At 38.1% G+C, this 20,115-nt stretch overlaps 2 protein-coding genes across 9 annotated transcripts in view; both read left to right on the forward strand.

Annotated features, from left to right (window-relative positions):
* Positions 1-1,100: 1,100 nt before the first annotated feature.
* On the forward strand, positions 1,101-6,436 carry myoz1a (myozenin 1a). Of its 2 annotated transcripts, none has more exons than XM_057342278.1 (6): positions 1,101-1,279; positions 2,560-2,656; positions 3,610-3,797; positions 4,488-4,731; positions 4,906-5,086; positions 5,192-6,436. In XM_057342278.1, the coding sequence occupies exons 2-6, from the start codon at positions 2,569-2,571 to the stop codon at positions 5,424-5,426; spliced, it is 936 nt and encodes a 311-aa protein (XP_057198261.1). In that variant the 5' UTR covers positions 1,101-1,279; positions 2,560-2,568; the 3' UTR covers positions 5,427-6,436. The 2 variants fall into 2 exon arrangements, with proteins under 2 accessions (XP_057198261.1, XP_057198260.1); XM_057342277.1 differs by having other exon boundaries at positions 4,903-5,086; positions 5,192-6,435.
* A 202-nt stretch (positions 6,437-6,638) lies between these two features.
* Positions 6,639-20,115, forward strand: part of usp54a (ubiquitin specific peptidase 54a) — a 46,281-nt gene continuing 32,804 nt past the window's right edge. For 3 of the 7 annotated variants that reach the window (XM_057341509.1, XM_057341515.1, XM_057341516.1), the window contains exon 1: positions 6,639-6,752. The gene's annotated coding sequence lies outside the window, so the exon portion shown is untranslated. Of the gene's footprint in view, positions 6,753-12,261; positions 12,336-16,067; positions 16,452-17,327; positions 17,348-20,115 lie in introns of those variants that run through there. The other 4 variants (XM_057341512.1, XM_057341511.1, XM_057341510.1 and 1 more) reach the window with 4 other exon arrangements.

Below are 20,115 nucleotides of genomic sequence, written 5' to 3' on the forward strand. Positions count from 1 at the left end.
TACATGAAAATAAAAAAAAATGCTCTATTGCAATTTCTGTTTAAAAGTTTTTACCTAATACCATTTCAAAGAATTTCCGTTCTTGTTTCTGCTTTCTCTGATATACATACGTCAACTTTTACATGAAACAGAGACCAAGAAATAATGTTTGTATACAGTATTTATAGATATGTTGCCCCACATAAATATATATTGTTGGATCTCTGTAAAAATCTAGTAGTGATAACTAGTGGTGAAGTTAGGTATTGCACACTTGGATTAGTAGGCTGAAGCTGGCACCATTCTCTCACATATGCTCCTATATTTAGGGCTGATAATGTTCAGGCACTTTTTATGGCTGCTTCAAGCTTTCGCTTTTGACACATGTGGTGAGATTCCATTTATGTGTGGATCCTTCCTGAATTGACAAATGTGGAGATTCTCACATTCACAATGTGCATATAATGCAGATAAGGTAGCCTACATGATGTCAGCAGCGTCATCTCTGTGAGAGGTGAAAACTTTCAGTCTAGAAACAATACTTCCCGAATAGGCAGAAACATAGAGATGAAGCAGTATGGTCTTTTTTATAAAAATTAAAATCTATTGCAATAAAATGTGACTGATTACAAAAGGTCAATGTCCAAACTTCACTGAAAGAGTTAAATACATGTCAACATGTCAGATGTTTGAGAATGTGTTAATTTTCTTTCTAATTTTCTCATTGACACCAAAACTATTTTGAACTGTATTGACTGTCCTGGTCAACACTGATAGCCGGGTTACAGTGCTTAAATCATTATCATAAAAACAAATTTAGCAAAGTTAGGGGGCCCACTATTGGATTTATAAGCGAAAATCCTCTTGCAATTGGAGATGATTAACGAAAGAAGAAAGAGCGCAAATCTATTATGACCACAAGCCTCAAATCCTTGTGCCTTGTGAAGCTATTTGATAACCATGTGCCCAGTCTCTCTTACTTTCTCTCTATTTCTCTCTATATTTAGCCAATGATGCATCTGCAAGACAGATATTAGTCTCTTGATATTCCTATCAGCAAAGTGCTGTGCAGACCAAATGCCCCCCACCCCTTACTCCCCCTTCATACCCCAGCTCTCCCTCCCCCATCAAGATCTGTCATCCAAGTCTTGACTCGATTTTGCACTGCCTGGGTTCTTGGTCCTGCCACAGGTCAAAGGTACCCTGGAATTGGTCAACTTTTGATTGAGATAACCCACAAGCCTTTGTCTGCTTTCACTGTACCTTTGAGAGGACTTTCCTTAAGGAGTCTAAAGCCCGGGTAAGTGGACTATGGGATATTTTTCTTTTATCATATTAAACGCGCATAACGTCGAACTAACAGCTGCATGTCGGATAGGAAAACATGAGCAGCTATAATACCTCTTTGCTGGCATGATACCTACGAAACAAATGTTCAAGCATTGACAGTATGTGCAGTGCTTTGGAATCATTTTAATTTGCATTGATAGGATAATGAAATGTAAAAGCTCAGTTTGCTCCGTGTCTTTTGGTGCCAGAACGAGGGAATGTGCTGAAAACTGCCCAGTCGCCACCCCTCCCTGAGCCTGCTGATAATTTTATATGGAGTGCAAAGCCTGTACTGTCCAGCTGGGGGAACTTAAGCCCGGTGGACCCCAGCTCGTGAATATTTTACAGGGTGGGTCACTGTACCCCCCACATCTCAACAGACATCCAACCGTGGTGTCGTTTTAGTTTGAGAGAATTTCAATATCTCAGGGGTGTTAAGTAACCGCATGCATGTATTAATGAGATTACATTTGTGACCAAACCCAAGTATCTGACAATAAAACCGATGCCACGACTCGTCGCTAAAAGGTCTTGCTTCAAAACCGAGCTTAAAAATAGCTGTACTGTATTGAGTTACAGTCAAGTCAACGCAGTGTTTGCCATTAACAGTCTTAAAGAAGCTGCAGGGAAGCTAGGACATTATAAAAAATCTAAGAAATGTTACAGACTGAGAACTTTACTGTAAAAAAATAACGTTTACTTTAGATATTACTTTAAAGTTAAACTGGGATGAACACATACAGTACACTGAAACATACATGTATCTGTGCTGTTGAGATTCCAGAGTTCTTGGGCCGTAGCTTAACAATTATGTCATGATGTTGTGTCTGAAAGTGCCACCCCAAACAAACCAAACTCTGGTGGGTTATACGTGTATCCTTAGACATCTGCTTGTCTTTGGAATTTGTGGAACGTAAGGTCATTGATGCCTACACCCGCCAGGTGCCTGTACGCCCCATGATGCCTCAGGGAGTGCTGTGTCATTTTCAGAGCATGCTTTCACCATAAATTGGATAATAGTTCATTTAAAATACTCTCAACTGGTAAAAAATTAAGAACCGACAACGTGCATTATCCCAAATAACCTCTTTCTTTTTTATTGTAGCTTCATATAATTGTATACATGCTTCAGCAGTGTTTAACAAGTCATGCCTATGACATATGTAGACTTTTATCAGTCTCTCCTGTGCGCTAAAACATTCTTTTCAAGGTCAAATAAACAAACTCTGCCTCTCATCTTTGTTTTCTTAGTTTGGAATCATGCCCCTCTCAGGAACACCAGCTCCACCCAACAAGAGGAAAAAGCTCTCCAAGATCATCACTGACCTGTCACACATAACTCAGGATGGTAAGACTGCCACAGCTTGATCCATGACATTTATGACACATAAGTCATACCTTACAAACAAACATGGATGCTTTGAAAAATTGAGCTGCGAGACAGAACCGACTAACAAACTGTTACTTTTGATACATAACTTTTGATATATATCAATCCGACAGGTAAAAGTGTCTGCTTAGAAAGATGTCATTAAAGAGATTTGAGACCATGACTATGCCAACAATCCAGACTGTACCCAGCTAGGCCAATGTTTCATGTGTCTGTGTTTAAAATGTTTTAATGAGGAGTAATATTTCGTAATGTTGTAGATTTCACAGCTGAAATATCAGCTGATCTCTTCCTCCTCCTCCTCATTATAATCATGGGACTCATACTCCATTGAAAGAGAATTACATAAGGGTCTCCAGTGGAAAAGATGGCTAATTGACGTTATTTGCTTTTGAATGCGAGCAAGAAGCTATGTTGTGGACGAATGAAGAATTTAGCTCATGGACAGGATATTGCTGCTGATGTATTCATTTGAGAGATGTATTCAGTGATAGACAGTCCTGTTATCAAGTTATGCAATTATGATTCTGAATGCAATTTTCAATAAGACATTTAATTCGCTCGCTTAACAGATGCTAGTAAAATTGCTAAAAATGAAACGTGGGACAGTAAGTGCACTGACAGTTTGAAACTCAGTCATCAATTTAAGATTTCAATTTGGAGGTTAAAAATAGAAAGACTATGATCAATACTCCATACCTTACCCCAATCCGAACAGTAAGCTTATAAGCATTTGAGTTGTCAGGTTGGATTTTGCAGGAAATGTCAGTTTTGACTTCAACATAAAGATATACTGTGGTAAATACGTAAGGTATAAACTTCAATGTTTACAAACAATGATGGCAACAGTTACGACTGCAGCTGTAATGTTTAAACTTAGAATTAACAAATTAGCAACTCATTGTTCCTAGAGTACGAATCAGAGCCTGAGGCCTCAGAGTTTGACCTGGGGAAAAAGATCAAGGCACCCAGGGATACAATGCTGGAGGAACTGTCGCTAATGAAGAACAAGGGCTCAAAGATGTTCAAGATGAGGCAGCTTCGTGTGGAGAAGTTTATCTATGAAAATAACCCTGATCTCTTCTCTAGTGAGACCATGGTAAGAATGCTACCTGTCAGAGCCATTTACAGTACATCTATCAACAACCTTTTGTGTATTTGTTCTGGGCTGGTACATCTTTACCCAGTATCTTTACTCCTAAATATTGAGTCTAATTCTGTGAATCTGTATTGCTTTGAAAACTCCACCAGTTTTCTTTACCTTTATCCAGTGTTGGGTGTAACTAGTTACTAAGTAATTAGTTACTGTAATTTAATTACTTTTCCCTTGAAAAAGTAAAGTAAGGGATTACTCTTGTTTTTCTGTCATTTAATTACAGTTACTTCTGATGTAATTAAACTAAATACTTTGTGTAATATGTGTGTGTGCAGAAGAGGAATTTACATCAAAATTCAAAGTCTAACTTTAAAATCCGTGTTTTCATGTATAATTCTCACATTTGTAATTGATAATAATACTTTATGTAGTTTTATATTATTTATTTGAATGAATTAAAAGAGCCGTTTCATGTCTATCCTTGAATCACTTAACTAATCAAGGTTGATAGGATATAGAAAGTAATTTGTAATAAGTAATTAAATACTTTTTGAAGAGAGTAACTTGTACAGTAATCTAATTACATTATCGAATGTGTAATTAGTAACTAGTAATTAATTACTTTTTCAGAGTAACTTACCCAACACTGCCTTTATCCTTATTTCTACTAATTTCACTGATCTCTGTGTAAAGGATAACCTCCAGAAGTTTGTGCCCATTCTGGGGGGCCAGATGATGGATGTTGGTGGCCGTCTGATTGGTGGACAGATGTCTGGCCATGCTGGCGGGGCCGGCCAAGCACCAGTGCCTCCTCCTAAACCAGGAAGCTATGGCAAGGGAGCCGGGGGTAGGATGCTAGCAGGGGGGCTCACCGGAGGTGCTGGTGGGGCAGCAGGAGCAGGGGGGAAGGATGGTGTGTCAGGAGATGCCTCACAGAGTGAGTAGGAACCTAGATTGAGACAGCTCATCCATGCTTAAAATGAAAGCGTTGTTAACTAATTCATTTATCTCTACATGGCAGGCTTTTACTTATGTGTTCTCCATCATTTGTTATAACTTCTGAACAGTGCACACGACTGATAACTTTTAATCCGTTTATATTTCTCAGTAGGCGAGGCACGTGCTAAGGCTGCTGCGGAAAAGGCGAAAAAAAGAGCTGAATATATGAAGACATACACTTCGCCTTGGGAACGGGCTATGAAGGGCAATGAAGATCTTCTAGCCACAATGAAGCCTCAAATGCCTGGACCCTATTCTTATAAAGAGCTGTGCAAATATAAGAACTTTAACAGGTGCCTGACTGCACTTCCATTTCTTATTTCCATGTTTATAGAATATATTTTTTAATTGTGCAGTCTCTGTTCCTCTGTTCATTACCCATCTCTCAATGTCCACAGGAGTGCAATGCCCTTCGGAGGCTTTGATAAGGCTGCTCAGCTGATGACCTTCCAGCTGCCAGACATCGAGGGGGCGACCGAGGAGCTCGAACCAGCTGTGGTGTACCAGCATGATGTAAGCTCACGGCCCTCTTTTAACCGCACGCCTATTGGCTGGGGAGGTAGCGTTGAACCAAGCAACATTCACATGGAGCTGGATGCGATACCATTTGATGGGGAGACTGATGACCTGTGAATCTGCCACCCTTCAAACAACACCAAACAATGATTTATACCTGCCCCAATTATCCTGCACTGTCATAACCAGACACATACAACCAACACATCAATGTCTTCTACTATATGAAAAAAATCCAAAAGAAATGTGAATAGCAAACCTTTATCAATGTATACATTTAATCTGCATTAGAATGTAAATCAGAAAGATTTTACAAAGACATGTTTGTCTCAGGAAGTTGAAGTTCAGCAGGAAACTGACGTTTTGATTTGCTTGATGTTTGACTAAAGTTTTGATTTGCTTATTCTTTTAGCATCTTGCACTTTTGAGGTGAACAAATGATTATAATGCGCCCCCGAACAGCAATCTCCAGTTAGCAGTGATGTACTGCTTTGCACACGGCTTTTCTCTGTCTTGACTTATAAAAAAAATAGGTTTAACTTTGCAATCTTCATCCTTTTGAAAGACATGGTCACACTTTACAATTCACTACAGTGGTGAGTAATAGCCATGAACATTACTTCATATGCAGTTATGTTGTATATGTAACACCTTGCATTCTGTTACCGTTCTAGCTATTTAAATTCATTATATTTACATACGCACAACATATATACTTTAAAATAAAGCGTTACCTCACATTATATTATATGAATAATACAAACATTAAAGCAAATACACAAATCTGGGTTTATAAATAAAAACACAAAAACTTCATGCTTATAATAAAGGATTGAAATGACTGGTATATTTTGTTTGGTCTTTTGTCACTATAATTAGATTTGACGGAAGCAAGTGGGTCATAAAAATACTTGCTTGTATGACACTGCGACTAACACCAAAAGAAGGTGCTATAGTTCTTACATGTGAAATAAAACACAATGAAAAAGTGTATTTACCTACTGCCTATTTATCAAACTGTAGGAAAAGGGTCTACGTATGGAATAACATACAATGAACCATACTACAATTTCTGCATCAACGTTATATTTGCACATCGTGCATTGTATTCAAATTCAGATACCACAGGTGGACACTGTAAAGTAGCATCCTATTGTTTGACCGTTTGCTGTTAAATAAAAAGCTCTCTATTTCACAAACTATTTTAAAATGTTTTTAAGTTTACATTATATACATTTGCACAATATTCACCAAGCAGTAAATATGCCATTTCTACCATAGCCTAAGTCTCGCTGTCGCACTCCGTTAACACCTGACTCCAGATATCGCGAGATCTGGTTGCCTTGGCTGCAGCACACAGTGACGCTGAGGGATGTTTAAGGTTTAGCGGTAGAAAATAACAGATTTTACCCTGAAGAGCAACCAGAGGATGCGTACGGCAAGGTAAGGAAACCAACCTTTATATTTAATGTACACAAGCAGTGTCGGTTCCTCATGACTAACGGGAGAGGAGGCGTTTCGTCCTCTGAGTTGTGAAGTTAAGACGCAGCTACTCTTCCACAGGCATGTGCTGGGATCCTGGAGAAATGACGTTAGTAAACAAACGGGGATGCGACGCTGCCAAAAAAAAAGATGTCTATTCATTTACACAGTGGCGTTTTATTACGCAGCTGCGTCTTCTTTTTCAATACGGTTCTTCGCGGAGGTTGTGTTGTATTGCAAGCATATTGTGAAGGAGACTCGACATCTCTCACATGCTGTAATGTGCTGACGAAGCTGATGCTCGTGGAGAGCACAACGCTGCGTATCTAGAAGTTCGCCACGTACTATAATAACCACATGGCTGATCCTCGATCGTGTCGATGCACGAATTGATTATACGATATCTGGTAAATTACAAATGCATTGTATTGTTTGATTCGCTGGCGATATAGCGTAGCGTACATTGTGAAAAATGGTTATGATGATGAATTAAAAATTGGGATGTTGTGCGTTTTGCAAGTGTTTTTGCTCTGGCCCAGTTGCGTTTTAATTCAGCCAGCACAAGACCATATGCTCCGTCTCACCATTTTCAATGACGTAGCGGTTTCTCATCTTTTCAATACAGTTGATTGTCCTCTAGTCGCCAATGTCATCTGCTGGCGTTTCAGCGACTGTGCAGGTGAGGCAGTGAGACCGAGTGGTGTATTCAGGTGCTTTAGATTCAACATTCAAAAAGCTTTATCAGCAATGTAAAAAAAAGAGCCATTCCAGCTAAAGCAGTTGGATATTACCTCACTCTCTGTATATATATATATATATATATATATATATATATATATCTATGGGTCATTACCTTTTGTTTTAGTGTTTTATTGTCTGCGGTTAAATCTGCTTTTGAGATCTTGTTCTGGGGAAATGACAAGCTCATAAAATGTTAATAGCAATCATAAACTTTATATTGTTCCCAAAGTACTATTTTTCAGGTATTTTTTCTTTCCAAATTGAACATTATTCACATTCACAGAATGATTTGGAGTTTAATGTGTTGGGTCATTGACAAACATTAGTCAGTCCTTTTTGTCAAGATTTGTTATGTAAACAAGGTGACAGCTTCTCTGTTTTCCTACGGAAAACAAATGATTTAGACATCTAGAACATCCACATATGTTTTTGCATTACTCCCATCCTTTAGGTATTTCTCTGTGAAAAGTAAATAAGAGCCCTGGCATGCATGCGAAAGAAGGCTGTTAATTGTTATGTAAAATTTAGAGATGAATAAATTAACATACTGATGGTCACTCCTCGAGGGCCTACGCTCCCATTCATCAGCAGACAGAGCCTTAAGTCAGGCTAATTGGTTTGGGGGTGTATAGGATTCCTGTATATTTCACAACATGTTTTAAAAGCTTGCAAAAGTTTAGGACAGGAAAGGCGTGGAGGGTAACTTTTATTAAACTTCTCAAGGTATAGGAGCATTTGAGTTTAGTGGGGGACATTCATGTGCAAATCAAAACTTTGTCTTTATTTGATATGAGCCAAGGTCTTTTCCTTGTGGCGGTTTTCTTCATCAAAACAAATCTCAAAACAGCTGTTATGTATGCCTTTGGCATTATACAAAGAATAGTTCTGTGTTTTTAGTTTTGTCTGTACAGTATTGCCTTTTTGCTTCTAAGTCTTTATTATTATTAGGAATTATTTAATTATTGACACGCCCTCTTGTCATTTCAAACCTGTATGACTTTGATTCTTCTGCAGAACACAAAAGAAGATATTTAAAAAATGTTGGTTACAGGTAGAGATGTTCCGATACCCTTTTCCCTTCCCGATACCGATTCCGATACCTGGGCTCATGGTATCGGCCGATGCCGAGTACTGATCCGATACCTGGGTGTGTCTCTGTATAATATACTGCTAGCCCTGTATGAATTGAAAGAATTATTTTATGGTGTGCTTCAGACTTATCCCTTAATAAAACATGAACAAATACATACAGTGAACTGACAGTATTATTATTTATTAATATATTTTTCTTAAGTGAAAAACAACTTCAAATGCAGCACAAATCTAACACTGTAAACTGAAAAGGTGTTTTAGTTTTACAATATAACTGTATAAAAACAGTGCAACAAATAAATCTAGGAATATAAAAATTTGAATAATATAAGAGAATAATCTCTTTAAAACTTCAAGTCCAGGAACAATTTTGTTAAATATAAGGCATTTCAGTTTTTAAATACAAAAGTCCAAAAACGTACAAAAGTACAAAAAACCGTGCAACATACCTTATACCCAATCAAAGTAGTTTTTTTTAAAGGCACTAAGTGCAGCCAGAGACTTGAGTATTAGAGTACACAAATAAACCTCAACTGAACAAATTAAGATTCAACAAGAGCAGTACCAAACCCAGAATGAAACTTACAGGTAACCGTTGGTCCCCATTGACTTGCATTGGTTTTATGTCTAATGGGGACCAATGTTTTTTGATTACCAACACATTCTGCAAAATATCTTCTTTTGTGTTTTGCAGAAGAAAAAAATCGCACAGGTTTAAAATGACAACAGGGTGAGTAAAATATGACAGAATTCTTATTTTGAAGGTGAACTATTCCTTTAATTGGACCGAGAAATTGTTTTAGAGAGACAAACGAATGAAGAAAGTCTGATCCACTTATGCTTTCAAGGGTTACTGTTCACCCGCACCCACCTGTTTTCAATTAAATCTACTGGCCTACAGTACAGTGAGCCAATAATGAGAGGTTTAAGGCTCTTATAATTTATTTAATACAAATATACATCCAAAAATATCCTTCTATAATTTGCTTGCAGATGCCACTTTGTTTCATAGCTTATCTAATTCAATAAAGTTAATATGTAAATGTCCCATGTTTTGACACCAAAGTAGATGGTTTTTATGACACTTCTGTTTGCTATGAAAGAGGAATGTTAACAAAAAAGAATAAGCAGATGGAACAATAATGTTAGATTATTTAGTAGATATTATTACAGAACATGAAAAATGCTTCCCCTATAAACTTATTTCCTGTCATTAGTGCATTTCCTTCTGTAGCCTACAATCTACTTTCTGAAATGATTCGTTCAAGTCAGTCATGATTAGTTACAGTAAAGACCTGTTGGACATCAGCTATTCATATTAGACTAGTGTCTAAACACAGGAGACGTCCACAGGCTCTCTCAAACGTAATTACTACTTAAGGGAGGCCCTCTGCTTAGTCTAACTGGGGCCAAGTTTTTAATGTGCTGCTGAATGGTTTGTTTAATGTCTTGTGGGGTGCATGTGAGTGCTTGTGAACTATTCGCTATTCCCATAGAGAAGATCCACAGTAGCTTTAACCAATAATTGGATTTGGAGGCACCGAACTGGACATTAATTGAAGCTGACAGAGTATTTGACATGAGGGTCATTACACGGTGTGTTTAAATCATGAGATGACCTATAGGAGGTTGTAAGGCAGGTTGTGATGTTTGCTGGGTACAATCATCATGTAAAGAGGTTTCCAGAATCCCAGACTGAATTTGTTCTGGTTGACGGTGTTAAAGAATAGGCGTCTGTGACTCATTGAAAAGGATTTTTATTTCTTTTTCACTCCCTTGCATTCTCTCACTCTGTGTGTTTTGTCTCCCCACCCTGTATGCCCCCTCCCATCTGTTTCTACTTAAATATCTGTGTGTATTATTGAAAAAGCTCGAGTCACAGACATTCCTTGAAAACCATGAAATTTCTACAAAGCATGAAGAGAAGACGTGGAGTTGCAGGCTGCTGTAAGAAAGTCTACACCCTGAATGCACAGACTAACCTATTTCCAAAAAACGACAGGCTGCCTTTTAAAGACTTATAGCTAAAAGTACTGCAGTATCAGCTCCTTCCTCATATAAAAAGAGAACAGAATAGAAGCTAAATAATTGTGAACCAGACTTCGGGCTTTAAATGAAAAACATCATCAACATTTTTATCTCAGGCATAATAATTTCATGGTTGAGCTCACAGTGTTTATAGATGATATAGAAGAGAGACGCATCAGTGGCCAAGTTCAAGCACAGAAAGGTGCTGAAAGAGAGAAAATCTGAGAAACGCACCCATTTGGAACACCAGAGTATTTTTAACCTCCCTCTGAATTCCAATGGGAGCAGAACACGCGTTTGTGAATGGTGACATGCATGCGGCCAGTGATACTATGTGTTTACTACTGGCCAGGCGGCCACCCGAGGAGAGAGTGTGCGTATTGACCTATGCTGTATAGCCATCCTAATTTACCCCCACAGGCCACTTTTGTCACACAGTGACAATGTAAACAGGTCAGCCATCGTGGCCATGATAATAATTATTGATAGGAGCTGGGATTTGAAGTTGTATGCCAGAAATTATTGTTTGGCTATTCTGTTTAACCACAACTACCTTTTTATCATACATTTTCATATGTATTTAAGTTTAATCAATTAAGAGAGATAGAAGTTAATTTATTAATTACAAAATTTGGGAAGAATCTGTAGCTAAAATGTTTGTTTTCATGAATTAATTCATTTGTTTGTTTAATCCAGAAAAAATAAAGAAAATAAAGTGAATAACTTGCATAAGCACATCTGTTGTCTGAATGGATTTAGCTCTTGGATTAAAATTCTCAAATGTCCACTTATGAAATATCTTGAGGTTTTATGGTGCAATATCTCAATGTGTCTGACAGATTAAGAATACAGGTGACAGGTTCTTAATGGGTGAATGCTTTGCTTTTAATAATGTCTAATTGGCAGAGCTCAGAGAAAAGCTTAGCTTTAATAACAGACTTTCAGGACTAATTACTCATGAAATTAGACCATGCACCCTTTCATTGTCCATCCAAGCAATAACACCACTTTATTATGGCAAAGAGGATTGTTGCCAAAGATGTCCCATATGCCATTCATTGATGTTTCTGATGCTGTTAGTGTCCTTTCAGTTGCTAATATTTAGTGACATTTTGGGTAGGTTGGGTTTGATCTTAAGCAAGCAAGTGTCATAGTAATAAGCTTCTATAAAAAACATGGTTTACGTAACATCTATTTTGAGATTGTGTGAGCCGATTTATACAAATTAATTGGTCTTTTATGAAAATGTATTGTAATGAATAGGCAATGTAACAAAAACATTACATAACAGACAATATTGCTTTTGTACATTAGATGACTTGTTTGGTCTTCACTGTCTGTATTAAATGTCTCAAGCCATATTTGCTAAGTGAGATCATATTTGTCTAAAACACATTGTTGGCATTGGCTCACATGACAGTCGATTTGCCTTACAGGGTCTGTCCAAACAGATAATGTTCAATATGAGCCGTCACGCGGTTTTTCACTGTACCGCATCTGGCTGGCCCTTTAAAGATTTAAAAGGCAGGAAGGTGGGAGGGGCTTCCTGAGGAAACAGGTGTCTGCTGATAGGGATGATGTCATTGTTTCAGGATCACCTGGAAAAACCTGCGTCTCAGTCAGCGAAATGTACTCATTACAGCTGCTCACGACTGGATCACAGATGTCTACCAGACAGGCGCTGTAAGTACACGAACACACGCTTTATAAGAAGCCCCTTTTGTTACTCCAAGGGATAGTTTTACAGTTCAACATGAACTGTTTATCAGAGAGCTGTAGCTGACAGGTGTGATTGCTGTTTTAAACATTCAGTGAGATGCTTTTTGAGCCACGCTTTACTATCCTTAAAATAGAGATTCCAGAGTGTTCTGTTTGCATTGCATGACAGTTCTATGCGTTGATCATTAGCTTATATGTGACAGTCGCAATAGTTAGAGTAAAGCTTCAAAGCCTCTCTTCGTCTCTGGCAGTGCAATTGTGACACCTTTTGTATTTACCAGTGTAAAACGTTGCACAGCAACATAAAGCTTTAGGTCATGCTGCAAAGCGTTATGTTTCAGCATAGATTTGTTTTGAGTATCGTAAATGGTTGTGTTTTTTTCAAGAGATTTACGACAGATATGAATCTACTACAGGAAATTACAAAAAATATCAGAGCTGAAACATTACATGAAAATGGGTGAAAAGGCAATACATTTTAATGACTCATTTTCTTTTCATAACTGATGTAGTATTTGTGAAGCAGGTGTAGTCAATGGGTTTATGCATAAGTAGCCTTATGATGTCATCAAGAGGTGTGATAAGTGCATAACTACAGCCTGTGTGTGTGTGTGGGTTAATCACATGATCCACTGAGTAAAGTGTGTCTCACTGTATGGGAGGCACTCAGTCAGGATGATGTCATTCAGGAAGTAGATCTTGTAAAGCAGGACTAGTTACCCAGTCGTTTGAATCACTGAGATGGTCACTCCTTTTTCTCATGAATGATCTAAATTTCCTCCCAATTCTGGTGTGTTATTGTATTTTTCTGTGGTACACTTTGTTAAGGTCATGTGGTTTAGATATGAAAGCTTAGTCTACTAGCAGGAAGTAACATTTTCTCTTATTTTCCTTCCCCTTGTCATGGAAAGATATAAAATGCTGTTTCCTGAGGTCCATGCAAATCAGAAATTTCAGTCATTGTATTTGCCACGTTGGAGTAGTTTTAAAGCTTTACATCCTTTTTATCTGTATTGTAAAACCAGAAGCTAATAGCTATGTTTAAATGCCATGTTGTTGTATTCAAATTATTTGGACGTCAATAAGTTAGATCAGATGATCAAATTATCTCTGAAGGATGCTAAGAGGCACATTTTTTCCCCTTTAAAATGCTCACTTTATAGAGCTTATAGATACTTCATTTCATGGCCAGTTTTGATGTGAGTTTTGTAGTGTCATAAGTTACGACAGTGCTCTCATAAAAATGCAATGGCTGATTCATTAGAAACATGCTGCCATGTGTCAGTGGGCGTTAGGAAGATGCTGGCTTATTTCAGTAAAGCTACAGATTGACCTAACTACAAATAATGTGGTGTGACAAATTGACAGATTCATGGTTTACGCTAGGAAATGAGACTAAAAAAACATTGATGTAATTTGCATGATAATATATGTAACGCAACAATGTTTTTTGTAACGTGTTTGCTAGGATTTTTCACTTACTTTCACTAACACAGTTAACCGTAATGAGGGGCATAAAACATCATTAATGAGTGCAGTTGTGAACCTATAGGAAAACAATTAGTCAGGCATTCAGGACATGGGGAGGAAGCTGGTGTGTGTTGGAACTAAGAGTGCAGGCATTGTTATGAATGAAGCCTTTTGTTTTTGAACATAGGCTTTTGTTTTCAATGAAAAGCCAATTGTGGGAAACTGTAACTTTTTTCTTTACTTGAAACCAACTGGCACTGCTAAAAGATTTTGTCATTTTTATCATCATAGTTATTATTAGCACTAAGGAACAGGACAAGAATGAGTTGTTATTTATCTGGCCCTTTAATTATGATTTGTGTAAAATTGTTGCTTTTGATAAAAAGCTATTGATAAAGGTGTTTAATTTCATCTAGAAACTGCAATGAATTGTATGTATAGAAAATATTGTTCCCATTCCCGTTTTGTAGGAGTAGGTGGTAGGTAGGTCACGTTTTCCCAATAACACCAGGTTGGTTTTCCTTGTCATTGTGTTTTTGTTAAATTCTGTGGAGACTAGAAGCTATGTAACCTCATCTTGTTCTGGAATAGAATGGCGTAGAACCTGTTTGATTTGTTCAGGACAAACCTCTCAAAAATCACTGACAACACAAAATGCTTTTTATCGTTCGGCACCATCCTGTTTTTTTGTCAAGCTTAACGATGAAATGTCTATTAAAGACCACGCATGCGTGTCTGAATGGCCTTCATCATGGTTTAGGGGCTTCTGATGGCAATGCTTTGGTGTGGTCAAAACTTCAAAGGTTTTACAGTGCATAAATGTCCATTACTGTCATCACATCGGTCTGTTTTCACAAAAGAAACGCTTTTAATATTTGCTAATATAGAGTTCATTGTGGCCTGGCCCTCCCCTCCCTTCCTTCCTTTTTGGGGTCACCGAAAACCAAGCATATCAGAGACAGTTTGGAGTCTCTGTGGAAAAAAACATTGCAAACTCTGGTTAATCCATTTGTTTATCAGATCAAAATCTGCATTCACAGTTCATCATTTTACATTTGAGTTGTGTTGTATTGCATAAGATTAGCTTTAAGATGATCTTTACCTGTTGATATTTTACATCTGCACTAGTGCATAATATTGAACACACATACAAACCACACTTTGACATATATACAGACACATAAACACAGATATAGCTGTATCTTTTGTTCAGTTTGCCCGCTGTACTGTATAAAACTGAAATGCTCCTAAAATGGAGAAAATAGCATAAGCATAAAGTGAATAGTACACCTTTGAAAATGTTGAATTTTCTTGAAATGTATTCATTTTTCATTTTGAATCCTTTGCCAACATAATCAAAGGATTTTTTATATGGAATGTATGATTTATGCTTGCATGGCAAACAAATGTGTTTAATGGGGACATTTTTGTCCAAATGGACCCGAGTGTAACAATTGTATGTACCTAGTTTAAAAAACATTTATGAAAGCAAAATAGAGCAAAATATTAAAATTACAATAAAAATACACGCCTTTTGTCAAATTTATGATGTTTGCATAAACACAGCCAAAGCGACAAAGAAAACAAAATTGAAATGGGCAAAAATGTCCAAAACAGCGCACAAGGGTTAAGTGTAGTAAAAGTCGTTTTTCCAGATCACTCCCCTCTCCTCACATGTTTTTAATCACAAGTGTTGATGGGAATTGCTGGTTACTTTTCAGACTGAACTTTTCTTATGGCCCTGTTAATTATGTCTGGGTGGAGGAAGTTACTTGCCCCACATCATGTTATTTTCAATCGGCAGTCGGACAGTTTTGTGATTGTACAATTGCAGTTTTGATAGATGTCTTAATGATTATTTCACTTTTATTTGGAGTAAGTTTAAGACTGTCACATTCTATAGTCTTCACATCACAAGTGTATTGTTTAGCCAATTTAACATAAGAAATACAGCAGTCATTGAATACACTGTAATACAATGCAATAGCCATAGGACACTGAATGCATCACATTAAACCTGACACTCTTCCCAATCTAGTCTAGCCTGTTTACTTCAGTTTTACATGCATATGACAAATCTGGACAGTTTAGTTGCAAGTTCAGCATCCACCCACTGACTTGTGAGTGCAATCTTTGCCATCTGCGAATGTGGATGGCAAATTAAAGGCGTGAATGCATCTCTACATGGGTGGGTTTGCTCAGTAATTTACCAGCCCCCGTTGTGTGTGTGTGTGTGTGTGTGTGTGTGTGTGAGTGTGTCGGGGCAGCGGCTGCAGGTAATAGCGCCGCCCCTCCCCCACCCGTCCGGTCTCCTGCATTATCCCTGAGTTCAGTGAGCGCGCTAAGGGGAATCCGGAGTTCGCGAGGATACCGGCAAATAAAAGCTAACGGTCGAGCTTAAGTCGACTAACGGGGCGGATTTTCCTCATAACTTTGTACGGACGTTCTTTGAATAAAAAGGGTGAGTTTAACAAACATTTTTATCTGACGGAGAGCAGAACTTTTACACATGTAAGTTAGTTGAGACATTCCTTACGGGCTTTGGTTGGGAGGAGGAGAATCGTATTGTTCCTGAATCCCTCTGAGACACTGTGGGACAAAGTGGAACACGTAAGTTACTTGTATGTTTTAAATTTCATTTCAATAAAATGCGTCACTGAAAAGACATCAATGAAAAAAAACGCGAGAATTAAAATATGTCATCATATTTTTCAATAGAAAGTGGTTTGAGCGTCGCAAACAAGAATGCATGACGTTTCTTGAGATGGTTTTAACGTTACATTAGATTAATTTAGCAGGCGGATTTACAAAAGTGAGGAAAACAACAAAAGGCAAATCCCAAATTTAAAATTTAAAAAACTGCTGTGGCTTTCTGACATTTTAAAAGCAATGTAATGTTTTATCACCTCCATACAAAGTAAACGACTGTATAACAAAATGTGTCTGTCCCGTTTCTCTGTTTTTAATAACGACTGAACGTTTAATGTTATTTGTTGTGAGGAAAAAGTTAGAAAAGATCTAAGATCTTAGGTCTATTGAGTCCCAAATTGTTGTGCACCTGCACAATTTACGTTAGATTATTAGCTTTACTGAGTTGTGTTTTTCTGCCTGTTTTCCAAACCCATGTTTTCTTCATATTATATTAAAAGGTGAATTTGTTGAATGTATGAAAATAACAGCATGTGATGATAAATGTATGAATTATATGAAAATGTGTCTTAATGTAATGCAGTAATAACATACGCATGTAGATTTGTTTTTCTTTGCTGCTTGTTACCATTACAAAAGTGCATATAGGCTGCTAACTGAAAAATAACTGGCACAAACCTCAGCAGGTCAGCTGTAGTCACATGTCTCATTGCACTGATGTGAGATCTGGCTAAACCCTTGGTCGGGTCAGCTCCAAATCAAACAGACCACACTAACAGGCTTTGGCACACATAGGATAGTGCTCGTGGGAAAGTAAGGCTGTTTTTTCTCTCATGATTCTTCACTGTAACAACAAGGTATGGACAGGTAGAAAATTAGGAAAAATAAATGACATTTATTTAAATAAATAGCATTATTTAAGGATTTAAGCATTTAAACAAGTTAATTATTTTCAAGTAAGGTAGCACTCAAACTTTGAGATTTTTTTCTGCACGGATGTGCTGAGCTAAATTGGTTGTTTATAATGGATGAAAGCTTTGTTTTTCCTGGCTTTTGTCATTTCCAAGAGCCGAAGCAGTTATTATGTCACTGCAGTGATAACTGGCTAAATTTGCCCTTTGGTTGCAATTGTTTCTAGCCCTTGTCTATGCTGTAGAGAGAGAGAGTAGGGTACTGGCCCAGATTCAGGTGGCCTCACAGCTTCACAGATGGTATGAGGGAAATGCAGTTGCTTGTGCCAGGCCAAAGCGATGCTTACTAGCTCATGCTTATAGAAAAATTACCAAACTCTCCAGCTATGGGTCATATACTCTGGTTCCTTTGGTTTGTGATTTGTGCCATGCCGTGGATCAGCTCAGTTTCATCATTTGTAAAACCAAAATGTTGTTTTTAAATTTATCTTAGATGCAAGTATTGGAATAGGACTTATAAACATAAGGACCCTGTATGTGTCTGGCTTTATCGTGTGCTTGACCACCCCATATGCTTGCACCTCATCCTTCCAAAAACAGCATCAGGCCTAGGTCTCCATGGCAACCGCAACCCACCCTGTCTTATTTCTGTATAGTGGGAAATAACTGTGCTCCAGCCTGGACCTGTGCTTCCTCAGCATCAAGCTCCTGCTGTGGGATGATGTCAGTCTGGGCCTCGTTGGAAAGATGGAGAGAATTTTAGAAGGGATGGGTCTTTCTGTTTCCTATCATCCTGCTTTGAAATTTTGTTCTCTCAGAACTCTGAAAACAAAATAACCAAAATCTCTGCTAGTGTGAACATTCAAGGTTTGCTTGTCCTCTTGTACCCCAGATGCATTTAAAACTGGGTTAAGGCTGATTACGTAAGCACAGTAACGTCTTATTAATATAATTAACTGAACAGAGAAAATCCCGAACATACAGTAGCTTTAGCTGCATGCAAGGTTGTGCACTGTCTGTCTAAATTGTGTTGTTTATTTGGTATCTACAGATAAAAACGCATTTGACGAAATGGAGTGAACTGTAGCAACACTTCGGCCTGATAGCTGACTTGTTTATCATTCATTTTCAGTAATAGAAATGAGGTGCCAAGACTGCCAGGCTCATCCAACCGCCTGGCGACATGTTTCCCTCAAGCTTTTGTCCCTGTTGGATATTTTCTCACTCTTGGTTCAAGTGAAGTTTTGGCAAAGCTATTCGGTGTCAGACTGAGGTGTGAAGCTTCTCGGCAGTGAGACACTACAGACTTCATTAGTGGCACAAATGTGCCCGGGTGGATTGAAAATGTCATCTAACTGCGTCAGAGGTGACTGCTGGAAGGGATGGAATTCACCTCTGATGGCTAAATGGGCATCGCTGTTCCCAGAGAGAGACATTTTTTTTCCAAGAATAAACCTGTGACACGTTATGTTGGATTGTGTGAAGAGGTCCACTTTCCTGGCTTTAGTGCTTTTTCCAAAATGGAAACCATGCTCTCTTTAACTGCTTATGGAACATAGTTCACTTTTCTGATTTGTCACTGGTGTTGCAGAGAATTTACTTAATTGACATTTGACCCCTGCTCCCTTTCCTTGAGGCCTGAAGGGGCTGTTGGAAGATCAGCAACAATTGTCCGTGCAAGGTGACAGCTTTTTGTATTGGAGCCTGTTGGCCAGAGAGTGGAGTTGTGTTTTGCTGGTTCAAGGCCAGACAGAAGCATAATATGTGATTAGAGGCTTGTATTGGGCAGTGGGATGTAGAATTGGAGGTGCTCCACAGACTATCATGTTGCATAACTGTGCAAAGCCGAACTGCCATGGGAGCATTTGTCAGACAAATTTAAGCTGTCTTTCCTCAAATTCCGACTCAGATTAGATGGCATGAATGGAAAGAGGTTTGGATTTTAGATGTGTTGAGTGTATACAAATTTTAATAGACTTTTGCTGTGCCATTTAGGTTGGCTACTTGTGTGCAAGTTCCCATACTGCAGGGAAATCATCTATTTAGAATCATGTTTGACTGTGTAATGCATTTCTGTTAGCTTGTTAAGAGATGTAGGGTACATGCCAGTTAATAAGTGAGAAATTCTTCTAGCTGTCTCTTAATACTGTTACCAGTATTTGAACATGATGTTATACTGAGTTGTCAGTTCAGAATCATGTGTTTGTTTGGACTGTGCAAGCACAGCAATGGCATGCTGTTGCAAATTTGCACCAAACCTTTTAAAATTTCAGAGAACAATAAAGCATAAAATCTCAAATACCATGAATACAAATTTTGTTATTTGATATAAATACTTAAATCCAGATTCATAGAGTGGAACTCGGTGGCATGCTTGTTTACCAACTTGTGGCTTACCAAAACGATGTGGAGACCGTCTTAGTTGCTGTCTGGGAGCTAATGAGGACCTTACAGTAGACACTGCTAGTTCTGTTTTCTGCCAGACAGGATAATCCATCGTCTGATAGGGCTAATCCGACCTGCCGTCGACCTACTTTACCCCCAACTGACCAGGCAAAGGCAATGTGTACAGCCTACCTGGGAGGTGGAACCCACCGCGGCTCACTATGTATGTGTGGGAAACGTACGGTTAGCTTTACAGCTCAGTGTTTCCTCTCTCTAACGTGTTAAAGGTGCTGTGTGTATTTTTTACAATGTTAAATTGTTTTAGTTAA

Source organism: Triplophysa rosa, linkage group LG9, assembly GCF_024868665.1.
Source record: "Triplophysa rosa linkage group LG9, Trosa_1v2, whole genome shotgun sequence".
Lineage (NCBI taxonomy): Eukaryota > Metazoa > Chordata > Actinopteri > Cypriniformes > Nemacheilidae > Triplophysa > Triplophysa rosa.